Genomic DNA, 12679 nt, shown 5'->3' with positions numbered 1-12679 from the left:
AGCTCGTTTTCGACATGGAGGCAATGTGGACTCTCTTCCAGATAGTAATAAGCATGCCACCCCAGTGTGCTATAAATGTGGGGAAGCCAATCATTTTGCTAAAGAGTGCCGGAGTGATAGGAGAGGTGTATATCCACAATCAAAGAGACCAGTGCAATGCTATCGCTGCAATAAGTTTGGGCACATATCTCGCAACTGTTCGGGAAACGAAGTTGGGGGCAAGGTACTATCGCTACCCTTGCCCCCTGCCAACCAATAAAAACAGGATTGCCTGTCATTAGCGTTAAACTTGATGATGTGCAGTGTTCAGCACTTATAGACACGGGGTGTTCCCAGTCTATAGTTAGTGCCCATTGTTGTCCGGTGTGGCGGAGGAACCCAGTCGGCGTTATGACCATCAATGGCTTATCACGGGTATGTTGTGGTGAAGGGACAGTCACAATCTGTACTGAGATGGGTGACACAGCTAAAGTTGACGTTCTGGTGATGCAGGAGAAACCCCTTGGCTACGACATGTTGCTTGGAATTGATGCAATACAAGCACTAGGAGGCGTTACAATCACAGCAGCTAGAGGTATCAGGCTTGGAGAAGGGAAAGACGTCTGTGCAGCCATGTCGATTGAAGAAAAGGACTTCTGTGCTACATTTGATGACAACGAAAGGGTGTGGACTGCAAAGTGGAAATGGGCCATGGGCCAGGAACCAGATCGGCTGTGCAACACGATTTCAGAGTATGTAGTTTCTACCAAGAATAGGGCCGCATATGAAGAAGAACTTCAGATGTGGATTGACAATGGTTGGTTAATACCATACCCACAGGAACGTCTGGGACCACCCAAGGGATTAATTCCGCTTATGGCTGTTGAACAACCTACCAAAGAAAAAATTCGTCCCGTAATGGATTACCGAGAGTTGAATCGGCATGTTGATGCGTTTACCGGAAACGCAGATGTGTGCGCTGCTAAACTGAGAGAGTGGCGTCAAAAAGGGAGCAATGTAGCACTTCTGGATCTAAAGAGGGCCTACCTGCAGATACGTGTCCATGAGTCATTATGGCCGTTTCAGACAGTACTACTCAAGGGAAAACTATATTGTTTGACACGTTTGGGTTTTGGCCTAAACGTAGCACCCTTGATTATGACAACCATTATTAAAACTGTTTTGATGCAGGATGAGACCACAGCAAAAGCTGCTTCAGCCTACATAGATGACATCTATGTTAATGAGGACATAATGTCTGCGGATGCAGTTCGAATAAAACTGAAAGCGTTTGGGTTAATAAGCAAAGACCCTAAGCGCCTAAAGGATGGAGTGCCCGTGCTAGGCCTCGAGGTCTGGGAGGAGGGCAATACGTTGCGATGGAAGCGAGGGAGCCCACTTCCAAAGTTACCCAATGTATTAACAAGACGTACTGTGTTTTCTATCTGTGGTAAATTGGTAGGACATCTACCTTTCTGTGGATGGCTCCGATCAGCAACAGGAGTGATGAAAAGACGAGTGACTACAGTAACAAAAGGATGGGACGATGTTGCGGATGATGATTCTCTCCAACAAATGATGGTTGAAATGTTGTCCAGAGTGCATAGGAATGACCCTGCCCGGGGTGAGTGGCAAGTGTCTGGAAACGAACTAAATGCATGGGTTGACGCAAGTTCGTTGGCTACAGGTGTCGTGTTGGAGCAACTAGGTGTTGTTGTGGAAGATGCATGCTGGCTTCGTCCGAAAAATGATGCCCAACATATAAATTTGGCAGAACTTGATGCCACGTTAAAAGGTCTTAATCTCGCATTGCAATGGCAGACTAATGTTGTGCATCTCCACACTGACTCATTGTGTGTTTACCATTGGTTAACCGACACCTTGACTGGAAAGGCTCAAGTTAAGACTAGAGCTGCAAGTGAAATGTTAGTACGAAGGAGACTAGCAATAATTAAGCGTCTAGTTGACGAATACAGCTTGCAGGTAGACATTATGTTAGTCTCGTCGATGCAGAATTTGGCTGATAGCTTGATTCGAGTACCAAAGAGGTGGATCGATGCAATGAGGCAGGGATCCGATCTTCAACAACAAACATGCGCGACTGTAACGGATCAATTAACACCTGACCAGATCCGTATGATACACCAGCAACTGCACCAGCCAATGGAATTTACCAATATGAACAGCGTGTGAAAGGAGTTGATGCCATACCATCAGTGGTGAGTGTTGTCAATACACCATATCAGGTGGGAGACCTTGTTTGGATAAAACCCCCGAATGCTGGGTGCACTACGAAATTTTTCCGGGGAAAAATAGACGAAATCATAAGTCCTCAGACCATGTTGATTGGTGGCATACCACGTCACGTAAAAGATATCCGCCCTTGTTATACCTCTTCTGATTCTGAGGACGATGAGGAGGATCACACACCGTTCAGAGATGATCCTGATCACTTACTGCCCCTTCAGGTGAGCATAGAAACACCACCAACAGAACCAGACGAGGGAATGATGGGACATACTGATGACAATAGTGAGGAGAGCGATGGACACAAGGAAGTAATGCCTCATCGAAATACTCGACAAAGACGAATACTGCCCACCCCCCGTGATTGCGAAACCCCGCGAGAAGGGATGATGGAGCACACCGAGGAGATGACGCCTCCGATTCTTCGGAGAAGTACCCGACAAAGACGGATACTGCCCCCCTGCCCTGATTGTGAGACACCGCCTATGGAACCACGAGACGGGATAATGGAACAGACTGGTAGTAATGATGGTGGTAATGAAGAAAACAGCAATGAGGAAGTGCTGCCCCCGATTCTTCGAAGGAGTACCCGCCAACGACGATTGCCCGCATGTCCTGTTTGTGATCATGAGATCAGGGGGGAGTGTGGAGAAATGCGTGACTTACCTGGATAGACCACGTGCGGGTCGTCACCGAAAATAAATAAAAAGAAAGAAAAGAAACGGTCAAGACTCTTATTTATAAAGTAGTGATCACGTGAGTTAGAAGAATATGCAAATAGAGGTGAACGATTTTGCGATATAAAAAGCCTGTGTTGTTAAGAGGAGGGGCAGACTGTTGGCAGAAGTCAGTGCTGTCAGACGTGCTTTAGAGTTTTGTTATTATATGCTGTGCTCGATTATTGGGAGAGAGAAAAGAGAAGAGGAGGAACCAAGAAGACATTCTGCAGATACTTGACTTTGTGTTGGTTTTAGGAACAGTATAGTAAACAAAGTCTCCTCTCCATTTTAAACATGAGTTTCTAAATAACATAGTTACTAATTCTGAAAATAATTCCTAACTTAAGAACGGATGTGAATGTATTCTTAACTATTCTATACGTTCTCTCTACCAAAGAATGTTCAAGTGTTTACCCATATCATCAATATTTGCCCTGTTATTACTACTGACAATGTCATAGATATGTAGTAGATTGGTTTGTTTTAATGCAAAACGGAACAAAAAACAAGATACAGATAATTATAATAGAAATACTGTTTACTAATATTGTGAGAATTTTAGACTAAACACCCTTGGCTAAAAATGATGTTTTTCTTTTGTTTTATTTGACTTTCATTTTGTTTTATGCGATTGCATATGGACACCTTGAAAATCTTGCCGGAAAAAAGCACAAACAATTATTTTTACATTTAAACTTTCGTACATTAATTTAACCTATAATGATGAATAATCATCATTTCCAGGCTACATTGTAGAAATATTCATTAAGCTGAAGTCTGACTGACAAGGTTGTAAAACTATGCGTAATCACTTAGCCCCCCCCCCCCAAAAAAAAGCTTACAGAATTTATTTCCAGGAAATTAATAATGTTTGGTTAAGGTTCTAAAATGCTACACTGTCTCTGAAATGAAAAATCATTTTACGTCCAATTAATATTGCTCAAGCGTTTCTCAACTGGAAGGATCTAGAGATTCGACTTGCTGAAGGAAACATAGTTGACAAAGTAGAGCAACATCTTATTGAGAAGTAAATTAAAAAGTGGCGGGAAATTTTAGCTTGATTGCTGGACATCATTAGGTTTTTTGCTAAGCAGAATCTGGCACTACGGGGTCACCGGGAAGACATCCATAATAATGATAAAGATCAAGAAAACAAAGGGAATTTGGTGAAAGTTAACCTGGGAAAAAAATCGCTACTTCTTGTCTGTTACCAGAAATTCAAAATGAATTTGTGAGCATTTTGACAAGCAGGTAAGAAAGAAAATCATCGATCAGATCAAAGAAAGCAAATATTTTTGCATAATTTTTTTATAGCACTCTTGATGTATCTCACAAGTACCAAATGAGTGAGGTGTTGCGCTAAGTAAAATTGACGAAAATGAAGTGACAGTGGAGAAGTCGTTTCTCCGCTCCATTTAAACAAAAGGTAAAAGCGCGGAGAACATTTCTAAAGTTATTTTGAGAGAACTGGACAACGATGGGATTCAGATTGGTAATTGTATTGGCCAGGCATTTGACAATGCTGCTATTATGGCAAACCACTGATCGGGTGTGCAGAAACGAATCTCCAAAATCAACTCAAAAGCTCTATTTATGCCATGCACTAACCATTCATTAAATATGGCTTGTGTACCTGCCGCTTCTGTAGCAGTTCACTCTGTTACATTTTTTGGCATACTGGACCGGTTATTCTCGTTCTTTTCTGCATCTACACATCGCTAGGACATCTTGATTCAGTTGACCGATCTAAGTATCAAGCGGATTATGGAAACTAGATGAAGTAGTCTAGCAGATGCTGTAAATGATGTAAAAAATTGGAAGTCGTCATTGCTCTGGAACAACTCACAGAAGAAGGAGAAAATGTAACCACAAGATCAGATGCATCTTTAATTCTCAACTCGGTATTGTCGTTTCCGTTTCTTTTATTTCTGAGCCTTTGGAAAACTATTCTCCCAGAAATCAATGATGCCCAGAAGTATCTTCAAGAAAAGGGGCTGGATCTGCAAGAAAGTTCTGTCAGGCTGACGGCATTGAGAGATTGCCTTCTTCAGAATAGAGAAAAGATGGTGGACACTACAATAGACGAGTAAAAAAACTTTGCTCTGAAATGGGGATAAGTATGGAGCATCGTATCCACAAAAAGAAATGAATGACTGGTGAACGATTGACTGATGCAGCACTGGGGTTTGATACTGAGTTGAGGCGGGAAATGCTGTCTGTCATAGACAGGTTGACTGAAGAAATATCTTTCAGATTTCAACAAATTCAAGATCTTTCAAGTAAATACGCTTTTCTTACACCGTCAAATCTGCTTGATGATAACTATGATTGTCAGCTTGGTGAAGTTGACGAGAATATAGAAAAAGGATAAATTCTTTGCCGAAAGGAAGAGATTAGAGTATTTTGTGAAAGCTTCAGGAAAAGACCAAATCAATAGACCGCTTGAACTTTTGAACTTTATACAGAGATACCACCTTCGGGATTCCGTCCCTAATATTGTGATCTTGCTGCGCATTTTCCTTATCTTATCCTTATTGCCAGCATTTTCCTTATCTTATCCTTATTGCCAGCTGTGGGCGCTCTTTCTCGAAACTGAAACTCATAAAAAACTACATTTGATTAAAAATGAGCCAGATAAGGCTTACAGACTTGGTAATCCTCTCTATAGAGAGGGAACTTGTCGATAGAGTGAATTTTGATAGAGTTATTAATAACTTTACCAAAAAAAAAAGCGCGAAAAGTATGTTTTTAAATTTTTAACTGACTTGATGCCTTGCAATAGTTCTCTCACAAAAAATAAATTTATAGCCTTATTTTCAATTCATAAATACATTCATTTAAAAAATTTTAAACTTTTATAAAGGATTGAAACATTATTAACAACAACAAATTTCTTAAATTTCACGCTTAAACCGAGCGATTGCACACACGGATTTAAAAAATCACGGAAAAAGACGTTTTTTCTCTTTGGGAGGCTCCAACTCTAAATAATAACATTATGTTGAAAAAGAAAACTACATCGGACTATCCTCTCTTTGATACATCCATGTTTTTTGTGAAAATTCGGAAATAACAACAATGAAAAAGTAAATAAAAATAATTTTATCATTTCTGAACTTTTTCAGGTTTTCAAATGTTCTCATTTAAATTTATAAAAATTTTTTTTCTAAAATGTGTGACTTTCCATTACTTAAATTTTGCACTTAAACCAAGCGATTACTCGCAAGGATGTCAAAAAGCGACGATGCAAGGGATTTTTGTCTCTTCAAGAGGCTCGACCTCTTAATAATAAGATTATGAAGAAAAAGAAAACTATATCGGACTATGTTTTTTTTGCGAATATTCGAACTTTAACAACAACAAAAAAGTAAATAAAAATGATTTTAGCATTTCATAACAATTTCAGGTGTTCAAATGTTCTCATTTAAATTTATTATTATATTTGTGCGTGTAACCAATTAATTTAATTTAACATTTTTTTTATAATTTGAATTATACGTTTTTGTTTTGAAATAAAAACATTTGGTTTCTTTTCTTTCATATTAACGTTTACATAATTCCCTTCAGATTAATGTTTACATACTTAAAGAAATTGTTAAATTAAATTAAAATGTAAAAAAGGGGAATTATACGAACATTAATCTGAAGGGAATTCGGTAAACATTAGTTCAATGAAAATAAATATTTTGACGGCTTTTTGGAATTTTGAAGGTTTTAATAGGTTGTCATATTCAGCAGTAGGCGGGGGGGGCGGCAAAACAGGTAATCATATGCCAGTGGGAGGGACAAAACATGTAATTATATGCCAGCAGGGGGGGGGGCAAAACAGGTAATCATATGCCAGCGGGAGGGGCAAAACATGTAATAATATGTCAGCGAGGGGGGGGGCAAAACAGGTAATTATATGCCAGCAGGAGGGGGCGGTGTTTATTAACTGAAGTTATTTTAATTTAGGTTCGAACTAATAGTCCTTTTTTTTGTTTAGTTTGTGAAAGATGAAATTTTTGTTTGCTCTTTGTTATTTTAAAACGATTGTTACTATTTGTAGCATACGTGGTCCTAGCGTATTTCTGGGAGTGTCAAGTTTCAGCCGACAGCATGTTTTTGTTTACAAATATAGAAGTGATTAGCTGCGAGAACACATTCCTGTTAATTCTTTCTTTTTCAGTTGACATGTTTCTGAACAGTTCAAAAAGTTTCAGTAAGTTTCCAGACTTTTTTTGTACAGGCATTGTCATAGCCACTTGAAAATTTAGTATGTTTTTGCTATACATCATCATGTCTAGCAATAACATACTGAATAACTAACCATGATGTCTAGCAATAACATACTGATGACTGACCAATTTTTATGATTTAAGGTTTAAATGAGCTACAGCAGGAATTGGAAAACACCCTACTAAAGCCTGATTGTCATAGTTGCTGAATTTAAAAAATGCAATCTGGACGTGAGGACACTTTAGAAAAACGATATGCAATAAAATTCTGTTTAAACTGGAAAAAAATTTCACAGAAACGTATGTAATGCTTCAGACTGCTTTTGAACCATCTTGCTTGAACCGACATCAGTTTTTGAGTGGTATAAGAGATTCAAGGAAGACAGGGAATCTGTGAGGAATGATGAGAGGCGTGGCAAGAGTAAGGAAGTCAGAACATCATTGGCGAAATAAAGAATTTTATGGCTAAGGATCGTCATGTACCTGTAGAGACAATAAGTGTTTGATGTCAGTGTGAGAACTGTACACACATTTATTCATGAAGAACTGAAAATGTGGAAGATTTGCGCGAATGCACCACAACTCCATCCTTGTCTCAGACTATTTGACCAAGATATCAAGACAGTACCTCATCCTCCTTATAGTCCAGACCTTGCTCCCTGTGACTTTTGGTTATTTCCTAAGTCCAAGGAAACCCTTAGAGGCTGTCGTTATGAGACAATTGAGGAGATGAAAGAGGCTGTGACGAGGGTCATTGGCACGTTCACACAAGAAGACTTCGATGAGGCCTTCCAAAAGTTGTTTGAATGGTATAAGTGCATTGCAGCCAAAGAAGATTATTCTGAAGCAGACTAGAATTTCAATAAAAGTGCCCATACGAAAAAATCTGGAAACTTATTGAAGGACATCGATTAAAGGACGAGCATGAAAAATAATTGGGAGAGAGTTGCTATAAACATTATGCATGGATATCACTTTCTAACGCTGATTGATTATGGTCCATCGTGATATGCCATGTGGTGACAGTTGCATTAACAGAATTCGGCCAGTATAGTGCATCAGTTAGAATTCATCATCTTTTTGAGCAAGGCCCACCCTTAGAATTCTTATTGGATAATGATACAGTGTTTACTAGCAAAGAATTCCAACAGCTTATGGAATATTAGACATCATTACTGATGTGCTTATGTATCTGTTGGACAGATAAGGAATACTGGAAGGGTGTAGTGAGTTCAATCTCAGCCGAGGTCGCTAGATAAGATAATGATGATGATGATATATAAATATAAACATGCATATATATGTACACACTCAATTGCATCGTTGCATTCTTACAAAACACACACACACGCACACATATATATAACCTACACACACACACACACACACACACACACACATATATATATATGTATATATATATACCTATATATATATATATATATATATATATATATATATATATATATATATATATATATATATATGGTGCACTTAGCATGCATTCTACAGTCATATTCTATCTTTACAGAATTGGAATTACGGTTAATTATTTATATAGGTAACTATCATTTTATTCTTATCTCGACCAAAACTCTTATTTACTTCTGATCAAGGTTGACCTCTTAATCTTTTTATTTGCTTTATTACTATCTTTTACTTTCGACTGGGGCAGATCCTTTAATCCTCAGGTAAAAAAGCGGCATATCTTTTGAAATTTTATATTTATAATTTTTATTACTTGTGTGATTTTTATGATTACCGCAAACAGTGTCGCCCCAACTGTCTTATTTTTTTGTTTATTTCCCCCAACTGCTTATTTTTGCGTTGCCACCCCCACCCAACAGCCCCCTTTCTGCATTACCCCCCCCCCCCGATATCAAAGCATCACCCCATATTTCCTACTTTGAGAAACACTGATGTAGATGATGAGGATGTTGGTACTGAGCCAGAGAGTAATGAAGGTGAACCTGTGCTGATGCAAAGACCGCAGAGAGAATGTGCCTAGCTGGATACGGGATTATGCAATGTGAAATGATCTTTAATGTAGTCTAAAATGTAATTAAAAAAAATTAATACAAATGTTGTATTGTGTTTTGTATGGCTACAAAACTTCCCAATAGCACTCTCCCTGACGAAGTGCTAGCTCTGTATACTACTCCAGTAGTGTCCGCCATGTTACTTTATAGTGTTGATGTCGGACCCGACGTATCGTTCTTTTGTGCTAATAAAAACCTTATTTAAAGGGTATACAGTATTTGTTTTACTTACAGCAATTTTATTAGTACAAAAGGGTAAAAAAAAAAAAGTAAAAGATTTTAAAAATGGATTGTGCCCTGAGGCTTTCTCGATTGGACATAAACCCTAATTCATCTAATGCCAAGCGAGTGTTTAAGCACTGGCTTGCTACGTTCAAATATTTTTTAAAGGCACTACCACAGGAAAATCTCAACAAGTTGTCGGTCCTGATAAATTTTATTTCACCGGATATGTTCGAATATGTCAGCGATTGCGGAAATTATGAAGAAGTCTGTCTCAAACTGGAGGAACTCTTTATCAAACCAAAAAATGAGATATACCCATGGCATCTACTCACCACAAAGCGTCAGCAACTGGGAGAAAGTCTGGACGAGTATCTTCGGGCATTACGAGTCCTTAGCATGGACTGCAATTTTAGGGACGTCAGTTCAGCAATATACGCTAATGAATCGATTCGGGATGCCTTTATTGCCGGAATTCAGTCCCATACCATTTGCCAGCATTTGTTGGAAAATAAAATGCTCGACCTGGACACTATGTTTGACCAGGCCCGAACGCTGGACAATGCAACCAGGAATATGGAATCGTATTCACCAGAACGATACCGGGAACCAACCGCTGCAGCTCTCGGGAAGGAAGAGGCATCGGACTTGAATTTTAATCAAATAAACCTAAATGCTGCTAAATCAGAAATTAAATGTTGGAACTGTGGAAATTATAAACACCCAAAATCACGATGTCCAGCGAAATGGAGTGTTTGTCATCGATGTAAACGGGCAAACCGGTTGCCACCAAGTCTAGACGTTATAGCTCAAGTGATAGCAAGTTCATTGACTCAGAATTTAAGCGCCTTTTAAAGGAGGGGATCATTGAAACCTCAAACTCCCCCTGGAGGGCACAAGTGGTCGTGGTTAAATCCGATAATCAGAAAAAGAGAATGGTCATTGATTATTCTGAGACTGTGAATAAGTACACAAGCCTTGACGCCTACCCCCTGTCCCAGCTGGATGACGTAGTGAATAAGGTTGCTCAGTATAATGTATTCAGCACAATACTGAAAAATGTGTATCACCAGATACCCATCAATGAGAATGACAAACCCTTCACTGCTTTTGAAGCTAACTCCGATTTGTATAAGTTCACCTGAATACCCTTTGGGGTTACAAACGGAGTTGCTTGTTTTCAGTGAATTGTCAATGAAATTATTAGTTCTGAGGACTTACACGATACCTTTGGATACCTGGACAATATTTTCATCTGTGAAAAGGATCAGGAGCAACACGATGAGAATCTGGTGAAATTTATCAAAGTAACAGAAAAACGGAAAATTACGTACAATAAAAAAAAGTGTGGGTTTTCTGTGAATAAACTGAGCTCCATGGGTTATATCAACAGTCAAATTAAACCCGACCCCGAGAGGTTGAAGCCTTTAAAAGAACTCCCTTATCCAACTGATGGCAAATCACTTAAGCGAGCCCTATTTTTTTTCTCATATTATTCAAAGTGGATCCATAGGTATTCTGATAAGATTCAGCCTCTTATTAAGACCAATTTATTTCCCCTTAATCAGGAAGCTCGAAATGCATTTGACAGTCTAAAGTTAGATATTGAATCAGCGGTAATAAAAACTATCGACGAGAATGCTCCCCTTGAGTTGGAGACTGATGCGCCTGATTGTGCTCTTTCTGGAGTCCTCAACCAAAATGGTAGACCAGTTGGTTTTTTCTCAAGAACTCTACACGGCTCTTAACTAAACCATCCAGTTGTTGAAAAGGAAGCGGCTGCCATTATAGAAGCAGTTAGATATTAGCGGCATTACCTCTTGGGGAAGCACTTCAAACTTATTACTGATCAGAAATCAGTAAAATTTGTTTACGACCCAAATCACCATAGTTGAATAAAAAATCGATAAATTTCTCCGTTGGAGATTGGAGCTTTCATGCTTCAATTTCGCCATTATCTATCGCCCTGGTGAGAATAATCTTGTAGCTGACACATTGACATGTGCTTCTTGCGCTACTGTGAATAGTAGCAACGACCTCCTCAATTTGCATCGATCCTTGTGCCATCCTGGGATTACAAGGATGATGGTCTTCATAAGGAGTAGAAACCTCCCTTACTCTCTTGAGGATATTCGGCAGATGACAAAGGACTGTATTGTTTGCAACAAGTGCATACCAAGATTTTTCCGCCCTGTTGATGAGCATTTAATCAAATCAATTCAACCTTTCGAGAGGTTGAACCTTCATCTACCCCAAATAAATATATGTTGGTATTAGTATGAATACAGCCGCTTCCCATTTGTATACCCTTGCAAAGACACAAGTACTCAGAGTGTACTGCAATCTTGCTCCCACCTGTTTTCTATATTTGGCATGCCCAGCCAAGTTCATTCAGATAACGGGAGTTGTTTCAAGTGTGCCGAGTACAAGAATTATATGCATGGCAAAGGGATCTCCACCAGCTACAGCACTCCATATCACCCGCAGGGAAATGGTCAAGTGGAGCGAATGAATGGAACAGTGTGGAAAACTATTTCATTAGCATTGGAAGACAAAGATTTGCTAACTCAACACTGGGAAGAGGTTTTAGCAGACTCCCTCCATTTCATTCGGTCTTTAATATCCACAGCCACAAATGAAATGCCTCACGAGTGCCTGTTTAAACACCCAAGAAGATCAGTGTCCGGGACAGCGATATCGTCTTGGATGACCGAATCTGGTTTTGTTTTAATGCGGAGACACAACTGGTTAACTAAATATGAACCTCTGGTTGATAAGGTTGAACTTTTAGATGCTAACCCCCATTATGCCTTGTTTGATATAACAAGGGTAGGCAGATGACTGTATCTACACGTGACTTGGCCCTGTTGAAAGACTTCCAATTCACCGATCACCTACATGACTGGAATGATACACCAGCAGATCAGCAAGAGGAAAATTCACCCCCACCAGTAGAACCACCTGTTTTGCAAAGGTCAGAACGTAGTAGAAGACCACCAGATAAGTTGAGTTTAGTGAATCTTGATTAAATTTATTTTGCACATCAGAACTATTAAATTGCACTCCTTGTGCTGGCTGAATTAGTGAGTTTTAACATCGCGAACCTGAACTATTAAACTACATTCCTTGCATTGGTTGTGATCAACCCACCTTCATACACTAATACTTGAATGAACTTTCCACCCACGGCAGGAACTTTCTAATTTAATGGAGGGGAGAATGTTATATTGTGTTTCGTACGGATACAAAACTTCCC

General features: G+C 39.2%; 1 protein-coding gene across 1 annotated transcript; it reads left to right on the top strand.

Annotated features, from left to right (window-relative positions):
- The first annotated feature begins 11796 nt into the window (after positions 1 to 11796).
- Positions 11797 to 12264, top strand: LOC145255535 (uncharacterized). Its single transcript, XM_080113991.1, has one exon. The coding sequence runs from the start codon at positions 11797 to 11799 to the stop codon at positions 12262 to 12264; it is 468 nt and encodes a 155-aa protein (XP_079970117.1).
- The last annotated feature ends 415 nt before the right edge of the window (positions 12265 to 12679 follow it).

Source organism: Euprymna scolopes, chromosome 31, assembly GCF_053919585.1.
Source record: "Euprymna scolopes isolate OS-2025 chromosome 31, ASM5391958v1, whole genome shotgun sequence".
NCBI lineage: Eukaryota > Metazoa > Mollusca > Cephalopoda > Sepiida > Sepiolidae > Euprymna > Euprymna scolopes.
This window is presented reverse-complemented; position numbering and strand designations above follow the sequence as displayed.